General features: G+C 38.6%; 1 protein-coding gene across 3 annotated transcripts in view; it reads right to left on the reverse strand.

Annotated features, from left to right (window-relative positions):
* Nucleotides 1-911: 911 nt before the first annotated feature.
* LOC128016907 (D-glucuronyl C5-epimerase B) overlaps nt 912-24851 on the reverse strand; it is a 52152-nt gene continuing 28212 nt past the window's right edge. For 2 of the 3 annotated variants that reach the window (XM_052601857.1, XM_052601855.1), the window contains 4 exons: nt 22363-22477; nt 11733-12238; nt 6727-6966; nt 912-4467 (listed from right to left, as the gene is read on the reverse strand). In XM_052601857.1, the coding sequence (XP_052457817.1) occupies nt 3443-4467; nt 6727-6966; nt 11733-12228 (1761 nt within the window). In that variant the 5' untranslated portion in view covers nt 12229-12238; nt 22363-22477 and the 3' untranslated portion in view covers nt 912-3442. The remainder of the gene's footprint in view (nt 4468-6726; nt 6967-11732; nt 12239-22362; nt 22478-24851) is intronic. The other variant, XM_052601856.1, reaches the window with a different exon arrangement.

The raw sequence follows: 24851 nt of genomic DNA on the forward strand, positions 1-24851 counted from the left end.
TATATATATATATATATATATATATATATATATATATATATATATATATATATATATATATATATATATTATCCACGAGTTGGTCATTTTTATAGGCCTAATAATTTTACACATTGTAGCAGTCACAGTTTAACTAATTATTTCACTTCAGTTTTTATCTTATTTCTATTGCAAATCTCATTAATGAACATATTTGTAAATGTACCCATTTAGAAGGTTCCCAATTTACAGCATCAGCTAAGAGTTAACATTTTATATATGGAAAATGGTATTTTTGACGGAAATATGCCAAAAAGAAAAAAAAAAAGAAAAAAAAATATAATAATAAAAAATAATAAATAAATCTGGATCAGAATAATAATAATAATAATATCAGGCCCAAGAAAACAACAACAAACAAAACCAAAAACCTGACTGTCTGCAGACAGACCGCAAGCGTCAGCTGGCGGAGTCTGGTAAAACAGTGATAATCTGATCAGACAGTCATTAAAAGATGAGCTCCATGGGGCGCCTTCACCTAAAGTCTACCAGTGTTATGAGCTCAGCCAATGCAGAACTGAGAGAGGCAGAGACAGGACAGAAGAATGAGAAGGGAGGGTAATGTGCCGAATCAGACCCCAGGCTGCAGCTAGTAATTAAACCGCAGTGTCCATATGTGTGACTGAGATAGAGAGAAATGTGGTGGGGGTTATAATGAACAGCAGACACCTGAAGACGTGTTTAACACTGCTCATTTCTGCTCAGCTAGTGAGGAAGTAGAAAAGTGACCGGATAGGACTTCAATGAATCAAAATCCAAATAAATGAGAAAATCTAGTCAGTATGCATATGAAAATGCTGAATTATTAAAAGGAACACAGTGGACACACTTTTATGTATAAAACGAAATGCCTTTATTTATACAATTTAAAAAAAAAAACAATTTAAAGCACAAAGACTTTAATAAACATTTGCCCTGCATAAAAATGATCGCACATTGTGCTTCCTTTGCAAAGTCTAAACAACTTCTGGATGTGCAGCTGTTGTGATTCAGTTCAATCATTTATTGCATACACATGAAATACACCTTGCATGTCAATTTATAAATCAAGAATGAAATGAAACAGAAGGAAAGAGAAGAGGGAAAATGTAATCCTGTTCTACTCTTTTCTATAGTTTTACAATTCTTGCAGAGGAAGGCTTTGCACATAGTCCAGACTCGAAACATTTTTAGAGAGAGAGAGAGAGAATAAATTAATGAAACTATAGTTGTGCTTTAACACTGCTTGCTCCAAGGAGTTCTCAGATGCAAACAATGTTTAGTTAACTCAACTCAAAAAGGAGGCTGCTTTGAAACAAGGCTTTCAAGAACAGAGATGCTGATCCAAATCTCTCTTTTCCCTTTTGAAATCTGTAGCACTGAGCATTAGCCCTACTTCAAGATTTGCACACATCCCCATAGATAGCAGTGATTAATAATATTCCCTGTTGCTTTCTATACCCACTCCATTTCCTACAAATCTAGACTGAATGTGAAAAAAAAGTATTAAAAGGTTTTTCTTCGCAAGAGGAAGGCATGTAACTACCCACTCAAAGTGTTCCTTTAATCCTATCACCTTTCCCAACTAAAAAAATGAAAAGACAAATGTTCCATACAGCAAAATACAAAACACTTCAATACTTCGGATAAAAATAACCCAAACTTTAAAGACTTTGGTACAGTATAAATTAAATGTAGCTCTCGGTCTCACTCATGGTAACTATTTTTTCCACTTTTAAATATCGCTTTGTCTAGTATGAAATGTGCATAGTATTTTATGTGAGAACTGCGTCGGCGAGACTACAAGCAACCTGAATTTCACGGGAAAACATTACTTTTAAACCAAAAGAGGTCAACACAAAAGCTACGCCTCAGGACTAAAGCACCCATAGTCTCAAAACGCCATCCCTGCCAAACAAATCAGAAGCTTTCATATCAAACATTCAGAACTGACACATTTTTCCCTTCTTTGACATTTATTTTCTGAGAATCTGAAGCCAAAAGCGCACGCCAGAACGCAAACATCTGTTCGAAATGGTTCAGAACAGCAGGATGCCAGATAATGGGATAACATCTGGCCATCTTTTGAGGACACTTGGCTGCACTGGTCAGAAGGCTGCTGAAATGTTTTTGGGTGATGTGAGGAGAAGCTTTAATATAAATATAAATATGTAAAATAAAAATAGTACACTCTATGCTTTAATGAGGAAGTACTGATCATTAGTATCTTTTTAATACATTAAACAGCATTGTTTGCTTGCCTGAGATGCAAGTTATTCAACTGAAGGTGAAAGAAACATCCTCATTCTTTTGCTACACATTACAGCAATTATGTTTGAGGAAACTGGTACAGCTACAATAAAGAAAATCGAAAAATTCCCTTGGAAATGATTCACTGCCATTAAGGATGAGTGAAAAAAAAACTGGATTGATGTCAAAAAGTCATAATTCATCACATGGTTGTATAAACGCATCTTCACCACACACGCATGCCACACAAGTAAAGTGCATGACTAATCTACACGGAGCACGATTTAACTGAAGTTTGAAGAACACCAGCTACACGACTCTTCAGAGTCCCCCAGATTTCTCAAAGAGCAGCCTCTCTGTTTGTTAGTCCAGGACAGTGGTGTCTTAATAACTACAGCAATGTTTCCTGAAATCTGTTGTAAACAGGAAGCAAGTGACCTACAACCACCTCTCTAAAGCTTTAAGTGCATTATGGGCAGGACTGGGCCGGAATCGTGACGGCTCAATCTGATTGTGGCGAGTGTCTGACAGAGCAAAGGATCATGAAATGCAGACTGAAGGCTAGACAGTGGGTTGAACAAAGGCGCGTTTCATTCCAATGTCAAAACTGACCGAGTAATCCTTCAATGCTCTGTGAAATATAACAATGCTACACTTGAGGACATTTTCAGCATTTTTATCCGTCGCTTAGATGCATTATATGCAATGCTCTGCTCACAGGCTATGATCTTAAATAGCTAGTGCAGCTAAAGTTTGTTCTCAAAGATTTATTTCTCGACAATTTTGCCTGTCTGATGACCAATTCTTTTCCGAGCTTTACTTTGGAAAGCTGCTTTGCGATTCCTCATCTTGACTGAAGTGAGCCCAAATGTGGCAAATCTCAGCAGACGCGTTTCTCACTCAAACCTGCAGATCTGAAGCTTTGAATTTTAAATACATAAGCCCTACCTCTTCCTTATCCAGACACATGCTGCAAGCAGCTGCGTTTGTACTGTACCTAATTAAAACATCAGCACAGACAAGCAGCACTGCAATTACGGTCTCAAACTGAAAAGTCAGAGGGCCACCGAAGTGTTCAGTCATCTTTTTCTCCTCACTAGACACTGTGGCCCTGATGGTGGCAGTCGGGAAGAGGATGTGAGGGCATGAAGAGATCGTAGAGGTGTGCTCCCCTTTAGTTGTGCTTGGCCCTCCCTCCTTTCAGGTAGCTTTTCCAACGCTTGACGAAGTCCCTGAATATGGGTGAGTTGTCGATAGTACCCAGTAGCTGGAGCTGGTTGATGTGCGTTGTATGGTAGTCCCAACGAGCCAGATTGGGCGCAGTGCCCAATATAAAGTGGCGGAGATCATAGATGGTGCCCGACCCTGTATCGTACAAGGGCAGCATAACTTTCAAGGACTCCATCCCCTTGCTGTACAGCTGACCTGCGTCCCGACCGAGCTTCTCACCTGCCGTTTGAGCCAGGTCATACAGGCCTATGAGTGAATAGATGAACCCGTTGAGAACGAAGGAGCTAGGGATTGTGGGGTACTCCTCATACCAGTCATACTTGTTCATGAATACAGCTTTGACGCCATGCTGCTCCGATGGCAGTTTGAAAGGTCCGGTGGCACGCAAGGCAGCTTTTAGGTACGTGTCGTCTTTTGTCATCAGATAGGCACGCACTAGAGTGGACATGGCCTGCCCCTGTGCCATGGCCGAATACCAACCCGGCTCCAGAGCACGGAAACCGTCCCCGAGTTTACGAGTCACCATGATCGGCCAACCACCGCGCTCGTCCTGGTTGCGCACCAACCAGTCGCTAGCTGCGAAAAAAGCCGCCATATGCAAAGTGGTGGAGATTGTGATATTGTCTATCATCCCGTGGCCGTGCACCACTAACTTTACCACACGACGTGGCATGGTCTTGGTGGCTTTGACCGCTTTGGTGTTGGATAGGCCAATGCCTTTGCGAAGGTCAGTGAGGAGGTCACGGGTGACCGTGGTCCATGCAGTCCGAGGGCCGATGCCATAGGTGATGTCACGCTCCTTGAAAGAAATGAGCTGGGTGGTGGTGACGTAGTGGATAACAAACGGAGGACCTTTCTCTGTGGTCTCCACGATGACAGAGACACTACCATTAGATGTAAACTTCAGGTCAAAAGAGATGATGAAGTCTTTCGAGTTGCCAAGAGGAAGTGAGACGCCCTCTGAGTTTTCTAGAAACAAGGAACAGAAAAAAAAAATGTTACAACAGGTTCAACTGGATGTCTGTTGCATCCATAGCAAAATTTTGCCTTTGGTACAATAACAAGCTCATGGTACTGATGCTAAATTAATGTCAAAAAACAACAAATAAACAACCTTAGATGACTATGAAAATTGATTTTATGAACAGCATAGTATAAATCCTTGCAAATTTCCCTTACAGTATCATTTGCATGCACAAACAAGTACAAAAGCACCCAAACAAGTACAGATTCACACACACTAATGGACAGAACTTGCGAATAATGACGCTACAGGTTTTCTTGAGAGCACAAGGTTTCACTTGTCAATTTGTCCTGGGGTTAATTAAACCTACAACTTAATGTCAGAGAGGCAGAAAAGCTCCAACCGTGAAACAACTTTGAAACCATCCATCTCACGTTGGACAGTGATAAAACTAATTTCTCCTCCAGAAGATTGTTGAACACACTGCAGTGCAACTTGCTGCAAAAGGAGCAGATCAGTTTCCAAAACTCTCAATCAAAGTACTTTATCTCTCTCTTTTTTTTTTTTTTTTACAGAAATGCACATTCAACACTTCAGGACATCCTGAAGTTGTTTCTAAGTGTTAAGAGTCAAATCCCTCTCGCCGCCTCTGTCTGTGCTGCTTTCTGACAAGGTTATGCAGAACAAAAAGGAAACCAACTCATACCCTCTACTGAGAGGAGAAAAGAAAGCATAAAAGAGCACAAGAAAAAGAATGAGGCCGAGTACTCGAGCAAGAGAAAACGCGCAAGACAGAGTAATATCAACAACATTAAAGCAACAGAAAATAGGACAGGATAGGGATAAAGGACAAAAGCAAATCAAAGGAAAAGATAAGAGGCAGCAGAGGACATCTTGTCTCAAACAGCCCCTATCACTATTTAAAAAATGAAAGTGAAAGTCATGATATTTGCCAAGTATGGCAGCCCATACTCAGAATTGGTGCTCTGCATTTAACCCATCCAAGTGCACACACACAGCAGTGAGAAGTGAACACCCACCCGGAGCAGTGGGCAGCTATAGATCCAGCGCCAAGGGAGCAACTGGGGGTTCAGTGCCTTGCTCAACAGGACTTCAGCCATGGGTATTGAGGGTGGAAGAGAGCACTGTTCATTCACTCCCTCCACCTACAACTCCTGACAGCACCGAGACTCAGACCTAAGTCCAACTCTCTAACCATCAGGCCACAGCTGCATCCATAAATCCATTACATAAGGCAATGGAGAGACTAAGTGGATTTGTACTGTCCTGCTCTGATTACCCTCTCATCAATAGCAGTGATGTGGAGGACGGAGAGAGCAGGAGGGAGGCAGTGCCCTGCTGGAGCCTTGGCCCTGCTCTAATCAATGCTCTGGGTGATGACACCCAATTACTGCCTGCCAGCGCGACAGCCCTGCTAATTCTAATGGCTATTGATTAGCTCAATGCTAAGCAACACATTGTGTCAGAAACCCCCAAAATGCTGCCGTATCATGCAGTATCCTGAGGGAGGAATAGAATGTACTGTCTACTGTGATATCGGAAGGCTGCATAGATGTTTCCTTCACTGTCCGGGAAACCCCATAATCATGTGCATGCAATTTGGAGACTGAAAGAATAAAAATCCTGTCTGATGAAAGCAGAATTTATTTTCATGATTCTATTTCTACAGAGAAGTATTGTAGTCATTAAATAGCCTCTTTGTTCTCTATAAAAGAGGACAGTGGTGCTTGAATATATTCTAAAAGTTATTTCTGTAATGGTAAAGCTACATTTTCAGCAGCTATTCAGCCCTCAATGCCACTTGACCCTTCATTACTAAAAATAAAATAAAACGCAAATCTTTCAGCGGTAGTGTATGAGGCACTGTTAGTAGTGTGTTTTGACATTTTGAGGGTGTTTATGTGCATGCCCAGTGGAGCAGGACTGTAAGAGGCCATGCAAAAATGCTGAAAGAAGAATATAGGAGAGATAAGGAAATGTGTAAGGATGACAAAAAAGTATTTCATCATACTAAAGGGTTTACAAGACATAAAAATAAAAAATAAAAAAATACATAAATTATATATATATTGTTATAGTCTAGTTGATACTGAACTGTATGCATACTAGGTGTGAAGCTGGAGGAGATAGAATAGAAGATCAATCAAAATTGGGATGGACTGTATGAAGAACAGAAGAATGGCAGAGAAATGAAACTAGACCAAATATACTGAAAGCATGTAGTTCAATATCTGCTTCTGTACCTGGAGCGCTGAACTGTCGTACTGAAGTGACTTTGGTCTTGTCATAGACTCTGGTGAGGGAACAGCCTTTAGGGACAGTCCACGCGCTAGACCTGCTGTCTCTCTCCTCCGCTGTGTCATACACCTCTGTGTGGGGTGGCCGCTCGGTCAGGTTCTTACTGTAATGACTCAGGCCATACTGAGCGATCTGGATAGCATAGAAATACCCTTGAGGGCCCCACTGGGTGGACAAAGGTACTCCTGTAGGAAGGAACCAGAAGAAGAGATATTAGAAACTGTATTTTGAACTGAAAATAAGAGAAACATATTTATATGTACACTACTTTTTTTTTTTTTTAAAGAAATGAATACTTTTATTCAGTAAAGAAACAATAACATTTCTAATGACACAAAATATTTAAATAGATGCTGTACTTCTGAACTTTCCATTCATCAAAAAATTCTGGAAATAAAGTATCATGATTTCCACGAAAATATTAAGCAGCACAACTGTTTACCATTGCTGATCATTACGGTTTCTTGACAATAAATGAGCATATCAGAATGATTTCTGAAGGATCATGTGGCACTGAAGACTGGAGTAATGCCTGCTGAAAAATCAGCTTTGCCAACACAGAAGTAAATTATATTTTAAAATATATTAAAAAATATATTAAAATGACAAAAATATATATTTTTAATTGGTATATACAATATATATAATATATACATAATATATATAATATATATTATTATTATATTTTTTTAATTCAGTCTCGGTGAGGTTAAGAGACTTCAATCCCAAACATTTGAACGGCAGTATGTGCAACCCTCTACACTTCGAGTAAATCACTCGCATATACAACCATATCTTCAATTTTGGCAACTAAATGATGTCTAAATGATAATGTTTTATACTGCTAGAGTCTTTTTGTGTGATCATGTAAAGCAGTGGTTTTTGCCATCTTCATTCATTACAAATAATCTTGTTTCTGGTTTCATGACTTTTAAACAATTTAGATCAGATAGAAATTCCAGGGTACACAGTAACAAGTGAAAACATACACCTTCAATCAGCAAAACATACAAAAAAAAAGTATGTTTGAAGTGAACACTGGGAGGAAAAAGCCACTAAACCCCTAAGCAAATAACCTGGATCTGAAGTATGAAGTTGTGCTTTCCACACAGACATAAATGCTGAGAGCTACAGTTTACCCAGCTTTCATTCACCCTCTTTCCAACCTTTTCTTTTCTTTAATCACGGCTCATCTATTCTATTTCCTGGAATAACAATAATCAAGCCACAGGCATTACACTGCAACAACACTGCTCCTTTATAGCTGGCTTGAAAGGATCTATTCACAAACATACACATAAAAAAACACATGCAGGGTTAAACACAGACATAACAAGGCAATACAGATGACAAACACACCAATGAGCCTGCCTCCCGCTTTCCAGGAAGCACACATACACATGCTGGCTCTAAGTGGGACCTGTATCAGGAGGCACTCTCTGGCCTAGATACTATTCAGAGCACTCTGATCCTCTGCTGGAGGAGACGCCATCCCTCAAACTGAAGGAGGAGGAAAAAGAAGCTCTGTTTCACTGTCACCCCTCCGTACTCATCTCCTTTTCATTCCTTTTTATTCTCTCTCCCTCTCTCTGTCCTTCGACGGAGACTGATGAGTCTGTCCGCTGTCTCTGATAATAGGCTCTCTGCTCAAACACACTGCCGCAGGCCCATGTGGGTTATTACCTCTGAGCTCAACACACTGTTTTTGTGCCTCCAACGGCTGGGATGAAAGCGAGGGGAACAGAACCTCTCATTAATCTTTGTTTTGTGTTTGCATGTGCAACACCTTTCAAAAAACGTCCATATTTCTTACTAGAGTGAATTAAATCTACTGAGGTGATCAAAGCTGCTTACTGTTGGCATAAAAGTTTGATGCCAGACACCAAGTTAAAAATACACGCTAACTGATTAGCTCAGCGAGACCCAACACTCACGGACACCCGCAAGTTGCGCGACCTTCACACCAGCACTGTAACATTCCTTGAACATTGGACTCAAGCCCGTTCTTAAATGTTACACTTGTGTTTTGAGGCAGTTTACACTTGGTTATGGAGGAGAAGAGACTAGAAAGGAAACAAAAGTATGGGACTGGTACAAACTCTGTTGCTTTTGTGCTGCCACAGACATTGAGAATTTCATCTCGACTCACAGACAACCCAATTTTTCCACCTGCCACAAAGGATTTTGGTATGAATGTGCCTCTTTGTGGTGCTTCACAGAAGGGGGTTCTTTAAATGCACACACAAAACAAGGTTTGCATGTTTTAAAAGCTTTCACCAGAAAAGAGTTGAAAGTGATTTAATACTGAATGTTGATCAATGAGTTTTTCAGACCAGGGTGTTTGGATGTGCTGAATTTCTGCATTTTGGACCGAATACTGCAGAATGCTCTCTGTTTTTTGAGCATGTAAAGTGAGGTTTGTTTACACGCTTGTCATTGGATACACTGACGTACACTCACACATGCAAACAAGCAAACAGATTTGACACTGCTCTAAATTAGATACAGATTAACTTCATTAAAAAAGATTCTTCTACTTTGTTTGCCATTAGTGTCCTATGAAGCACTGTGAGAGACTTCACCGTCTTCAGTGAATAGCAATGATGTTGTGGTTTGGAAGGCATCCTTTATACTCCAGTATTGATCAGACTAAACTCAATTTCAATACTTCCTTAAGAAGTGATTACTTCATTACCCAGTCTCATTATAAAACAATACCGAAGAGCAAATGGCACTGAGCGACTCTATTCTCTTCAGAGAGCATCACAAACTTTGTTATAATAGCTTTGATATGGTGCTGTTGGTCTGATATTCAGAGATCTGCAGGAAGAAGTGATCCAAGAACTGGAGTGAGACTGGGATCAGAGTTATGCTTTATCACTGTGATGCATCGAAAATGGCATTTAACCCCGTCTGCTGAAGGACGGTCCTTGCAAAGAGATAGAGAGGTGGAGAGAAGAGTGAGCCAGCAGGAAATTATTAAAAGTAATCTGTCAGGGGAGTGAAACTGCTGGATCACTGACACAGTGGAGAGAAAAATGCAGTTTCTGGACAGTTAAAAGCTTCTGAAGGAGCAGAGACCACCATAATCAGCTTTTTCCTGTTAAGGAGTGTCATCTATCAGTTCATTTTGAAATGCTTGTCATTTAGGTTCCTTATCAAAAAAGGAAATGACTCTGCTTTAATTTGGTTTTGCTTTTCCTCATTGACATTCACCAGAAGACACATGGGAGGGAGTCTGAGTGCAAAATGATTCTCCATGACGTCTAAGCTCATCAAATCAGCTCTTGTGATTCAGTTCTTGGCTGAATCAATCCCACTTTCATTTGCTTAATGTATAGTCCATTGAGGGTGCATTACTTACTAAGAACCAGACGTAGATAATTCGAGCCTGGCTTCCAGGAAACACCTCTCGGACTGCACTAAATGACTATTAATGGCCACTAACAAGTTGTGTTAGAAATGAGGCAGGTCGCTTTGCCTCTCACTTCTCCCAGTGAGCCACAATTAAGTGCTGCTTTAATGTGACATGTATTTAGGTGAATCTTGATGATGAGGGAGAAAGTAACTGTGTGAGACACATTATGAGCCAGACAGAACCTGCAGATTTTTCTACCATTTTCTGCTCTAATTATGAGGGGGAAAACCAGTGGAATGGATTTAAACAATATTCTGTAGAGTGATTAGTTTGCAGGAGTAACAGAAAGGAACTTTTTCAATAAGTTTGACTTTCCAATAAGTAATTTGATTTTTACCTTTATAAAGGCCAATTATTTCTAACCTAATTAAATATATGCATCAGAGGTGGCACAGAATTTTCACTTGAAGTGGCTTTTAGATGCACTTACACACACGTGATTGTGGGTGTGATTGCCTCTGGCCTTGTATATATATAATTTTGGTCTTTGTTTGTTTTGTTTTTTGCAGAAAATTCAGAGCATCACTACTAGGGGTGTAAAAGGTTCAAATTACTCACGGTTCAGTTTGTAGATATGGTTTTACAGGTTTTTTTTTTAGGTAGCTTAAACATTAGTTTTTTAGGTACAGAAATTTAATAAAGCAATGTAAAATAACATTGCATATTTAACTGTATAAAGTGAAGATTAATCTTTATTATAGTTTCCAAAACTTTTCAATCAACAGCAGTGAGTTATTTCCGTGTCTTTTATTTTTTGATTACCATTAAAATCGCAGACAGTAGGTTAATTAAAAAAAAAAAAAAAAAAAAAAAATTATATATCCTGCTGTCACTTTAAAACAATGCACGGATCTAATTCACTGATATTATATGTTCAACAGACTATGTCTATGCCTGCTAGGATACTTACCAAGATGGACATGTTGAAATAACTTTTGTGTGAACGTGTTTATTCAAGCAGAAGACTTGGAAGAGAACTCAATATTTGCGCACTGTCTGAGACCGGAACGCAAGTTTGCGCGCTTCGGATGAGCGCACACACAAATCTTCACACAGTGCACTCAAGTTCTCATTCACATTCACAATGTTTGAATTAAACTGGCATGGCTTAAATGCATCTAATTTAAATACAGATAGCAACCTGTGTTGTTCAGGGTCAAGTTGCACTAGTTTGACCAACTAGCAGTTGCCAAGGGGTAAACAGTCTTACTTTTCCTAGTTGACTAACTTTTTAAGACTAGTCTCACCTGCGCACACAGCTATCAATACCCGAGTGATGTTATTTTTAACAAGCCAGAATAAAGATGAACTGTCAGATTTAAGTTGAACCTCGGTGCAAGTGCGTGCCGTTACAGCCCCGATCTCTACTGCACTTTTGATGCCTGTTTATAGACACGAGTTAATACCAGGTGTAAATCACAATCCATCTTAACTGATTACGTGTTCGGACACCTCGGCATAGTATTACTAAGCAGCCATTATCAGAGAAGATCGATCAGAAATGAAGAGGTGTAACATTACCACATCACTCACCTTCCACTCCACTGATGCACTTGACTCTGTCACGCACCTCCACGTTATACCCCTCAAAAGACATGAAGACTCCACTGGGGTGATACAGCTCCTTCTGGGCATATACTTTGGAGTAACTGTGTGAAAACTCGAATCGATCGTAGCCATCGTACTGTACCACCTTGCCGTACACCTCAAAGTACTTCTCCATCCAGTTGAAGGGCAGGTATACCTCACTGCCTTCTCGGCGGCCCTTAATGGTGACATCGTCATTGATCAGGCAGTCGATCTCTTCGTAGCGCACTCCGCCGACCACAGGTGGAGGTTCGGGGGGCTGGGGCTGCTGCGGGTGGCTGTCTGTTTTCGGGCTGGGAGGGGGCTGGGGGAGCCGGGGCAGGAAGCGCAGCGCTTTCTCACTCGTACACTTGTTCCACAGAACGACCGTGAGCAGAGAGAGGAGAGCGCAGATCACTATCAGGGTCTTGTAGTGAACACGGGCTGCCAGACAACGCATCATCACTGCTTACCTATAATACAAAGACACAAACGTACATTAAAACACATTCTATGAAACACCAGTGGCTGAGCTGAAATAAAACATGCAATCTCATGCTTAAACGCCCCGCCATTCACTAGTGACATTTCAGATTAATCATGTTTAATCATCAGTAATCCAGTCAGAGGGAATTTAATCTTAATCTAAATCTAATCAAAAAAAAAAAAAAAAAGATGTATTTATTGTTAAGGGAATGATGTGCAGCACTTGACCAAAAAAGATTCACAATGGAGCCAATTTCTGGATTTACTAAAGATAAACTTTTATGTATGCATGTTATGTTTTTGTATTATTTTAGCATAATTTATATACTATTATAGCATTTAAGAATATTTAGAATTAACTTTTACATTCATGTTTTTTGTTTTCATTTTAATTTTAGGATAGGTTTTAGTAATTTTATTGTGCTTTTGTCATTTTATGAGTTTTTAAATGTTTTTTTTTAAGTTATTTTCATTTAACTTTACACAGGACAATTTTTGGTTCTAATTTATGTTCTAATGCAAATTTTCTTATTTTAAGCATTTTTTTTATTTAGGTTTAATCTAACACTTTTTATTGTACATATTTTATTTTATTTTACAGTGAAAATTACTGTTAAATCACTGATGTTTCCATTGACATAAAATCACAAAGCAATTTGTGAATGAAACTTCTGAGATCCTATACACTGATACTGGTCTGATAATATTCATCTTCGCCAAATGAATGGGTAATTATTATTATTTATTTTTTTACACTGCCCATCTAGGACCTTAATTGGTTAATGTGTTTCCACTCTAGTTAATGTGTAAATTATTTGTCTGTGTGTGTACACTTTGGAAACTTTATTCACATTCAGGTTTCTCCATTCATCATTTTTGATGCAATATCTCAAAACCTGCATAAAAATGTGGATGCAAACCCAACTTGTAGATTATGCAACGACTACCGTTTTTACAATAGTCATGAGCAGAAAAGAAAAAGAATTCAACATTCTCTACATATCATCTTACATATCATTTCACAAATCTGCAAATTCTGCTGCTGCGGTTTCTGTACTTGGGAGAGAATCTCATTAACTTTGTAAATGTAGCTCATAATGCGAATCAGCAGCCTCTCAATCATATCATCCCTTCTCTCTCTTTGGCATGTTATCTTCCTCGCAAAGAATAAAAATCAATAAGCAGAACAGCACTGCCTTTCACTACAACTAATTACGGTGCTGCGTTTGGCATGGACAAAAGGCCAATGCCATCATTAGCAGTCCACACCACTGTGAATGTAAAGCTAAGTCTAAGGTCAGCGGCGAACAAAAACGCATCAATCCATCAACCCAAACAAAGTGCAACAGTGTCAAACACTCCATATTTAACAAGAGGAGAAAAAAGGACCCAGGCATGATGAATGGTAGCAGTGCATACATGCCTTTCGTCTGTCCTGCATATGTATTAGGTGGAAACCTGATTTCATATAGTTCTGAAATATTCACTGCTATGAAAGATCAGATAAAGTGAATCATTCTTTCATCCAATCTTCCCATTTAATCCTCTTTGCAGAGTTTGCACTTGTTTGACAGACCTGGGCTCCATCTCTTTAATCTCTCCCCCCTTTACTTCGTCTTGCCCATGTCGCCCTGCATCCTCTGTTCGCATGCGGAGCAGAGCAGCGTCTGACTGCACCGTGAAAGATAAGCAGCTCATCTCATTTGCCAAGGCTATAAATAATTTGATCTTTCTCAGGCAGAGTTCAGATGCCGTTACTATGAGATTCAGGGACATGCTCGGAAAGTGCTGTCTGAATCCTAACGTAGAGCACCTGATCAAGCCTCTGGATCAGGCGGATGGAGCATCTGGATCAGGCGGCACACCGCAGTGCAGGGTGCATCTGTTTACAAGGATAATTTACATTCAAATCCACTAATATGCACAGGATATGGCCAGGCTCTGTATAATCCAGAGATCAAACTAAAAACAGGAGGAACACGGATGTAATCCCTTCTCTGAACAAGTGGCACAGCGGACTTAAAGGAAGAGTACACCGTGTCCTAGGGAGCATCATACCATGCTAGATTTAAGAAAATGGCTTTTCGGCTTACGGCTGGTAATAGGAGACCGGGATGAATGCGGTTTAACAAAGTGCCGTCCCTACAGCTAGAGCTGTGGCTGATCTGCTCCTATGAGAAAAGCAGGGTTCAGCTAACTTATTAAAGGCAGTGCTCTCCAAAACTGAATTCAAAACAAGCACATCCATCTGAGTAGAGCACTTCCCATCAGAATGCGCTTAGCACTGTCTCAGTCGCCAAGACGACCTGACGCTGACCACGCCCCCTCTGCATCCTAATAATGTTAATTCACAAGCTGCTCTTTCCTCCAATGCAGGCTGTTATCGATTCACCGCATCTTCAGTTGTTTTCCTGCTACCTGGATCAGGACATCAACACCCACAGCTGCCCTGATCAATACAAACACAGCTATAACTGTATTCTTCTGTCACTTAATATGTAATAGATATAAAATAGTAATGTACTTTATGATTTTTTTATACAGATGCCCAATTACAGTCAATAAATACAGTCTAATAAATATGTTAGACCATCTGTCATAATAAAGAGAAAACATATTTTAGGAATCTGTCAAAAACTTGTTTAAAACTTACACACACACACACACACACACACACACACACACACACACACATACACAATAACCAAAAAAAATATATTTTGTATGGCCTTGATAGCTGATTTTATTCTTGCTGGCATTTTGTTTAAGTACTTTTCCACAGTCTCTGTTTTTAGTGACTATAATTGTGCATTTGAATAAATAAATAATAAAAGATATTTATTTCTTTTTCTGCCTTTCTTGTAAAACAGGACGTGAAAATGTACAACAATATTTATATTTTAGCATTAGAAACAACACTGTGACTAAAGAGCTTACACATTCTGGTGGATGGACCATTACAAAAAACGAAAAAAAAAAAAAAAGATATTTACCAATACCGTTAGTTTAAGGTAGTTGTGGCACAAACCTTACATTGGGTGGTGGTCTAATAAAGGTGTTAAGCAACATAATTAATCAACATGATTAATAATAATAAAATAAAAAAAACTCTTCCCATTAGTATGAAATTACTGCAAAAGCAGCCTAACATGAAATAACATTCGAGTTACAGAAAGAGACAAAGCAGTAATTTAATTTATAACAGAGACTTATGACTAAATTCATAACTAATTACATAATAAAAATAATATATTATTGTATAATTAATATATTGCTATTTACATAAATTATAATAATATTGTTATTATAATATGCACCTTTCCAAAGTTCAATGTTAATCTACAAGAAAATTAGTATGTATTTTCACATTCAACTTAAAAAAAAATATTCAGCAGTTTACATGCTTACTTTTTTTCTTCTTTTGACCGGATTATTACAGGTCTACACCACCCCTTTTAATCCAGTCAAAAACCCATTCGGTTTGAGCCCACCCGAATCAACTGAGGTGTTCACATGAAGGCTTTTCTATCTGCAAGATCCATCAAGCGGTTATAAAAACATTATTTGGGAGTCTGTAAACACAGCTAGTGTATGCATGGGCGAGGGTAAGTGGTATGAAAAGGGGTATGTTTTGTCTTGACCTCTTTGGCACACTTCCCACTCTGTATTTCTGCATTACTTTGTTACAGCACCATGTGCAAAGAACATCAAGCAGTCCAGCCCACTGATAATAAATCTACCAGGTTATAAAAGAAACAATGAAATCTATGTCTATGATCGCATAATATATACAGCCTTACCGCCCAGCCCTAAGCATCACCTTCACAGGCTGCTGTCCTCTGTTGGCACCTTGAGCTCAGGAAACAGTGGGAGGCATTGTTGACACATGAAAGGTTGTCAGTAAAGGGAGGACAGACCTGGCACAGGAGAGCTGGGTGCAATGAATACCAAGACTTCAGCTCATTTGTCACCACAACCCACACAGACCTGCTCCCGAGACTGCCACGGGCTCTTCAGGAAACACCAGATAATGCAGAAAGAAGCTAGAGCCCCACTGATGATTTTGATTTATTTATTTATTTAACAAGCGAGTTATGGTAATCACAATCAATTCTATTAAAGAGAATAAAAGCTTTAAATATTGTCTTTAGAATTAAGAAAATCTTACAATGCCAACTAAAGTGATTTATCTTACCACAGAGTATTAATTAATGTGCATGTTTAATCCACTAGGAGACTTCTGTCATATCTAAAACATTTTGTGACAAAGGTTTGGCAGTAAAGAAAACAGATTGAGAATCTGAGACCAATTTAAGAAAACCTAATAAGTGTTAAATGGTATCCAACCACATTTTGAAATGTCACAGGGAACAGGATTTCTTGCTCTATTACCCAACATATTTATCACAGAATACCTCAAATATGAGCCTTTGTGCTGGCTTGTACATTTTAAGCCAAACACAGGAAGGAAATAAGTCTCCTGAGTTAAGATTTTGATCATTTACAATATGGCTTCTGGAAGAGAAGCTCAAGACTCAGAAGGGCAGTTATGCCCATGTTGAAGTCTTTTATCACTCAGTGGTTGGCTGGAACAGTAGACGACAGTTTGCCAACTGCATGCAAACAGCTGCACAAAATTGTTAGCATACCAGAAATCACTGGCTAAATTTGTGGTCAGAACACAACCCTGGATCATGGCACCCCAAGTGGTGAGCACTCAATGGCCGACAGAGGTTCATTCGTCAGTCACTGACTAAGAAACAGAAAATAGTTTGATGCTCATAACAACTAAAGCTGCAATAAAAGTCACAATTCCTTTCCCTCAGTTGCTTCACAGGTGATTTTTTAATGAAAAAACCTGACACCATTTTACAATAATGTGCACTCATGAATCTTCTACAATAATATTTATCAAAGTCTATAAGCATGATCATTGATCATGGTGACTTGAAGCTAATTTTGGATATTGTGCTTACACTGTACAATGAGAAATACTATTGCAATACTACATTATATGTAATGTTCTTGAACAATTCACAGCCAAAGTTGCAAGGCATGAAGGTGCAATGGCCAGGATTGGGTGGAGGCATGCTCCTTCTAGTTGAGGACATAGTCAGATGCCTCCCAACAACAGCAGACATAGTACAAGCCCAACGCCAAGGAGATGTGTTGCCCTATGGGCAGCACTGAGAAGTGAGTCATGTGTTTGAGCTCAGGTGTGTCAGGTCTTACTAAACTCTGGACATTTCCACTCCTCTGAACTGCTGATTAGCCTGGGGATGAATCAAGGCCAATTTAGCAGCTTCAAAAGGAGCGTATTACTGATGCCAGACCTGGAAGCTAAAGAATAGATGCAGATTAATAAAAGAAACCAATGAAACAAAAACACACCACCAATCCCCTCTGTTCTGGTGTGGAACAGCTACATAATTAAGCTCATTAGAGAAAAAGATATTGCCAGGGGACATCACAAGGATTCCCCCCGTGTAACAGATGCAGCCCATAATAAGTACAGTTGATAGGATAATAATAATGGATGTAATGGATGTCAAATGTACTGGATGTAATTAAGTGTAATTCTCATTAGAAAAGGGAGTATGGGGGAGCTCCCGCATCAACAAAACAGCAGTTATAGAGGACACACACTGTGGTCAAGACTTAAAATTAGCCCTTCATTTTGGTGTAATATCAGGAGAGTAATGGCCCTTTCACACCAAGAACGATAACTATAAAGACAACTACAGAGATAGCGACATTAGCGTCCACACCAGCGGACGATATTGTCTGTTTATTCTAAGCCCATACTCGTCTGCCGCTATAAATTCTCGAGCTCGTTACGGCAGGATTGATTCTGATTGGCTGTCAATGTTTTTATCATTTGTCAGCTGGAAAAAAAGCATTCTGAAAGTGATTCCAATGATATAGTTTCTCTGTGTCTTAATTGTTATAGCGGTGATGTGGACTCTGCTATTCTTTAATATTGAGAATGATTTTTAGAATTATATTTTTATCGGTATCTTTATAGTTATCGTCCTTGGTGTGAACAGGCCATAAGGCTCAAGCTAATCAGATGCACTAGGATTGAACCTCTTTGCAGGTTTGATCAGATATTAGACTGAGGTTCATTACTATTTACTCTCCCACTAAGATGCAAATCCAGTTTATAGCTGGAAAGGAAAGATGATCAAAGAGCAGATGTTGCAAAGATCTCCTTCTGGCTGTGATTCATGATCTAATCAAACACCTGTTCCATCAACAGCACCATGAAGGCCCTAGTCAAAACAACTTTGGCTTCTATATGAATGCAGTTAACCACAGCATATCCAGAAGCAGCACTAAATACAGTTTGATAAGAGAGAGAAATTTCACTAAGAAGGCTTAAAATAAACATTACCCCTTTGTTTACTCTTAGTATACTACACAATACTGCAGATGGGATCAAAGGAGAAGATTTGTATGAAAATTGCATGGTTTATTTCCTCCATATTTGAAAAATAATTTTATTAGTGAATTATTATTAAATAATTGTATTAATTTACTTTTTAGCTAATATCTTAAATAATTTTGCTAGATATCTTTATAAAAAAAAAAAAATTATATATATATATATATATATATATATATATATATATATATATATATATATATATATATATATATATATTTGAGAACCACTGACGTACAGACTACATTATGGGAAGAAGTTCTACGAATCCCCAAATCAGTCATTTCACGTTTTGGGGATTAAGAAAGTGGGTTATTACAGACAGCATTATGTAATGACAGCATTACAGCATATTATGACCATAGACTGTATAAAAACATGGATGCAGTGTCTGTGACGTTACCCATAGATTTCGAAGAGCGTTTTTTAAGCCAAAAGTGGGTGGAGCCAGCCGTCGCCATCTTGGCAGTGCATAACCATGCGTCACTCCAAGATAATTGAAAATGGGCCAAAACGTGGGAGCTGGTTGCTTAAGTTATGCCCACCTAGCTCGACAGCGATGACAGCAGCGGCAATCAACCTGTCACTCAAGTGGCCGCGCCCTTAATAATAAAGAACTTTAAGGCTTAATATAATTGAAACTAATGAGTTCTAAAAAAAAAAAAGAAAAAAAAAAAAGCCTATAATAAAAAATTAGCTATATAGACCAAAACCACTTTTTGTGCAGTAAAGATGGCCGTTTTAACATGGGGAGTCTATAGCCCCTTTCACACTGCCATTCCGGCAAATACAGGGGTAAAGTGTTCCGGCAATTGTTCCCTGGTCGCTAGATTTTGCACTTTCACACTGCCAGTGATGACCCAGGATATGTGCGTGCTTTCACACACAACCTGTAAAGGTCCCGTAACAACACGTGACATCAGGGCGTGACGTGCAATGTACGAGTCGAAAACATTTGGCACGTTATACTGCTCTGTGAAAGCAAGCAAACGATCTCGCGGAAAATGAGGAATTAACTGATTTCCGCTTCATTACAGTTTGCAACTATTTTTTCGTTGCGAACGCTGATCTTCCTTCAAAACAGCCTGTAAAAGAGTTGCACATCATCACTTCGACACGGAATTAGATCTGGCTTTTGTTCAAACAGCACTCGTCCCGGGTTGAATCCGGCAATGTTACTAGGTCCCCGACCCGGGTTCAATGTGGGAATCAATCCCGGGACATCGTTGCTTTCACACAGAAGGCGACCTGGCAATGTTCCGGCAATATGCCGGGCCCGACATGCAGTGTGAAAGGGGCTTAGGAGACTGATTCCCTTTTGCAGCCAGCCTCAAGTGGCCAGACGATGAATTACAGTTTAAGTCACTTCCGTTTGGGCTTCACGAGAGAGAGTGGGAGGTGAAAGTGAAAAAGTGAAAGTCATGACATTTGCCAAGTATGGTAGCCCATACTCGGAATTGGTGCTCTGCATTTAACCCATTCAAGTGCACACACACCAGAAGTGAACACACCATGAACACATACACAGAGCAGTGGGCAGCTATAGATCCAGCACCCAGGGAGCAACTGGGGGTTCAGTGCCTTGCCCAAGTTCAGGCCACAGCTGCCCAAGGTTGCCACTTGATTATGACACATTATTTGGTAGCTTAAAAAAAAAGAAAAAAAAAAAAATCTAATTTCCTGGTCAGTGGTCTATTTATACTAGTCTGTATGATGAACCAGTGTTTATAGGCATATCTCTTCTGGAAGAGGGTGAACAGAGAAATTGTTTTGAAGGCAATGCTCATCATCCAATTCATCAGTAGTCAGGGGATTAGACCGATTATACTACAAAAAAGCTTACAATCTTACGGACAACGGGGGGGATTAAACACTTCTCGTAAAATGAGGCAAACCATCTGACACAGCCATTATGAGACCCCCCCCCCCCCAAACACAGACACACACACATAAGCAGCATTAGCAAACATACTGAAGTCACTCTACACACATATTAACCAGATGCCATGCAACACTATGTGGCGACTAGCAATGGGAATGAAGACTGAATATGAACTGGATACAGCCAGTTTACATCAATTAGCTGTCAGTGTGAACGGAGCTTCATGAGTGGAAAGAGGCTGGTCATCAGATCAAGCTGAAGTCCGATGGAGTGTGTAAAACAAGACAAAATGGCATTCATAAGTCTTGCATGGATGATTTGACAAGATATGAGGCTTTAACTTAAATCAGACCATACGGTCTCATTTACACAAACATAATAGCCTAACCGTTGTACTGACTTACTAATGAGAAGGCTTAAACATCATGGCTAAATCCACCTTTACTTAATTTGTGCAAGTGGCTTATTATGTAGCTTTAGCTTAGATCTGTAAAATGTAAGTTAAGATCTGTCAGTAAGTAACTGAGATTTGTCTATTTTACTGTAAAACAAAGACAGTCAAAAGTAGAGGTAGACCGATTTATCGGTTTTACGATAGTTGATTGCTGTAACAATCGTTATCAACAAAAATCCATGCCGATAGTTTTCCGCGTTTCGTCCTTTGCTGGAGTGGCTGAGAAGGCTCCGTTTTCATTATACAGTACAAGAGCTGCCTCTAGTGGCTGAAATCACAGACAGCACGTACATAGCCTACTACTACTACTAAAATGAAACAAACATTATTTTCAAGGAATAATCACACAACATTTCTTCCATGTTTTAATTTTAATAGTAAATCCCTTTTGTTTGCCAAAAAAAAAAAAAATTGCTTAATTTTAAGTAATTTAAAGACAAATAAAATTAATGTTTCATGCCTTGATTTGATAACAATAATTAACAATAATTAGACATGCTAAAACAGAATTTGGTAACAAAAAAAAAAATATATATATATGGTGAGAAAAAATAAAACATTTCATAGGGCCCTAATCATGTAATTTTTTTAAAAACTTTTATTAAATTGATTTGAAAAAGTTCATGATTTTATTTAATTAGACTTACTTTATAATAAATAAACTTTAATTTAACTATAAAAAAGGAGTGGAGTAAAATTAAAATGGAAAAAACAGAATCCAGAAAATTTAAATAACAGAATTTGTAAATTTAAGAAAATTAAACCGATTTGATAGGGCCCTATTAGAGTGTGGTAATTTCAACATTCACTATTATTATTACTACTACTACTACTACTACTACTACTATTTGTATGGTTTAGCAATATTTCTTTTTTTTTTTTTGTAAATAAAGTACTTTTTAAATTTTTATTATTATTTATTAATTTTTTTTCCAGTATCCATTTTAAAAACTATCGGTTAATTAATCGGTATCGGCCAGTGTGGTCCAACCAAGCTATCGGTATCGGCAAAATCCAATATCGGTCGACCTTTAGTCAAAAATTTCAGGTCAGGTCAGTAAAATTTTTTTGTTGCTGTTGTAAGAAAATAATACCTTTATTCAGCAAGGATGTATTAAATTAATCAAAAGTGACAGTTAAGACATCTATAAAGTTACAAAGGATTTATATTCCAAATAAACGCTGTTCTTTTGATCTTTCTATTTAAAGCATCCTGAATCCTGTAACTTGTACAATTGTATTTTAACCATTTTATTTTGTTATTTGCATAGAGATTTTAATGTGGCATGACACCAAAGTGAATAACTAATATCTAAAGCAGTGAAATTACCCAGCTCCAATCAACAGTAAACATCTGACTGTGCCATCATTGCGCTTTATGCCATAGTTTCAATCCTCTGCTCCGGTTCATTTAGGGATCGGTTTGACAAAATAATCTGTCATACCTGAAACAGAAGAAACAGAAACAGTAATGAGATATTGGTCCAGCTGAGCTGTGTGAACATAAAAATCGAATAAATATTTTAAAGGATAATTTTTAAAGAATGTGTCTGCAACCTGAGGAAGACTAAGTCATCACAGTGTCCTTATCTCTTCTGAGGTCACAACAGCCCAAGCATTTATGGGGCCCTAAGCCCCTCGTTGTCACCAATACGACAATCAATGCTTGATTATTAACACACTATAAATCTAACTCACCCATTATCAGTTTTATTTGTTGTATCTGTGTTGCTTACATCAAACCAATGTTTTTACTTTTCTACGATTTTTAACTGTAACAGTAGCAAACCCACAAAAGTGGTGAGGTGTTAATTTGCACTTTAACATCCAGTCTTACAGTACTACAGTAAGTGGTATATAATGTGGTGTACTGAAAAGTAGCTACTGTATTTTTCGGACTTTTTCGGAAGTCGCATCAGTCCAAAAAATATGTCATGATGAGGAAAAAAACATATAAGTCGCACTGGACTATAAGTCGCATTTATTTAGAACCAAGAACCAAGAGAAAACATTACCGTCTACCACCACGAGAGGGCGCTTTATGTCTTCAGTGTAGACTACAGGAGCACTGAGCAGCATAGAGCGCCCTCTCGTGGCTGGAGACGGTAATGTTTTCTATTGGTTAATTTCTCTTGGTTCATTTCTCTCGGTTCATGTCAAATTAATTTTGATAAATAAGTCGCACCTGACTATAAGTCGCAGGACCAGCCAAACTATGGAAAAAAAGTGCAACTTATAGTCCGGAAAATACGGTAAATAAACCAGCAGACAATGCAAATGGGGCTTGGGCGCCAAGTTGCATTCTGGGTTCACAAATGGATGGGTTCAGGAGCTGCAAATCACAGAAACGGAACAGCGGCAAAACAGTATACAGTAATCCGGTAAGCTGCGCTCTAACGTTACCTAGCTGCTAGTTTAGTAACCATTAGTGCTAACAACCATTCACACATGGACTTTTAACAATGTGTTTCAAAAGTGTAGTTAGTAGCTGTCCACCCTCCCGTTTTTCCGGGGTTCTCACATATTTGAGCTGTTTTCCCCCTGTCTTCCCGTTTTAGTATTTTCCTGTAAAATATCCCGTTAGCCCCTCCATCAGACCTGTCAGACCTGTTTTGCTGTTGTCCTGTTGCTACTCCTTGTCCTTCCAGCGAAACAGATGTTTTCAAAGCATCGTTTTGATTACTTGAAAGCAACCTTAGTGTGATGTTGGGCTTTTTAAGATGGCGTGCTTGTTGTGAAAGCACGATTTCACGCCAATCTGTAACTAAAGTCACGTTAGACCTAGCTTCACAAATCGCTTAACGTTAGTTAATGCAGCAGTTTTATAGTACGAATTTTTGCTGTCAGCAGAGGGATGGCAACAAAAAGATGAATGTTGAAATTTCCCGTATTTTGGATGAGTAACTCGAGAAATTTCCCTTATTTTCAATGTTGACTTAAGCTATATAAATTAATATTCAGATGTTATGGTCTCCGTAGTCGCGCCTCCAAGCAGGAAAGCAGTGTAAAGTTAATCCATTCTCATTTTATTTTCCCCATGGCTATTATGTGTTGCGCTATTACACCCCACAATACAGCAATGGTTGAAAATGGTTAAAATAGATTTTTAATTCATCAAATTAAGACACACGGATGAGAGGGAGTATGTCTAAACACTGCGCAGTAGTCCGAGTGGCAGTAAAGAAAGCATTCAACGTGGCGGCCACGCCAAGTAATGACGTCACGACGCCCAAGCCCTATTACAGAAAATAATGTTATTTTAATAACTAATTATTATTCACAGCAACAACCCATCTGTACATAAAAAAGCAGCTCTTAATCTATAACTAACTAATTGCAGCATAATGATATTGTAATATACTAGCAAAGACCCCAAAGGTAGGCAAAGATAAATAATGTTAAGCTGTTATTAGTACCGGGTCTATGAAACAAAATTATTTTTTTTACAAAACAATATATACGAGGAAAGTATTTTTTTTTTTTTTTTTTTTTTTTACACAGAAGACGAAAACTACTTATACTACTTATTGCAAATAGTGGCAGTTATCTGCACCTCGGTATTATAATACATTATAAAACAGTTTGCAGTAATAACATATTGAGTGTAAATTATCATTTTAATTCAAATAATTAACCACCTTATTGGGACACTAAATCCCACTCTAAGCCTACCCGATACATTATTAATCTTTTGATTATTTCCTTAACTTTCATTGAAAATAAATGCTTTTCTGATGCGATTTAAAATTAAAAATGAGAGAGAAAAGATTGCCTAAAGGTGGATTCGAACCAAGTTTTACCATCTGCGACACAGGAGCT

The sequence above is a fragment of the Carassius gibelio genome, chromosome A7 (genome assembly GCF_023724105.1).
Source record: "Carassius gibelio isolate Cgi1373 ecotype wild population from Czech Republic chromosome A7, carGib1.2-hapl.c, whole genome shotgun sequence".
Classification (NCBI taxonomy): domain Eukaryota; kingdom Metazoa; phylum Chordata; class Actinopteri; order Cypriniformes; family Cyprinidae; genus Carassius; species Carassius gibelio.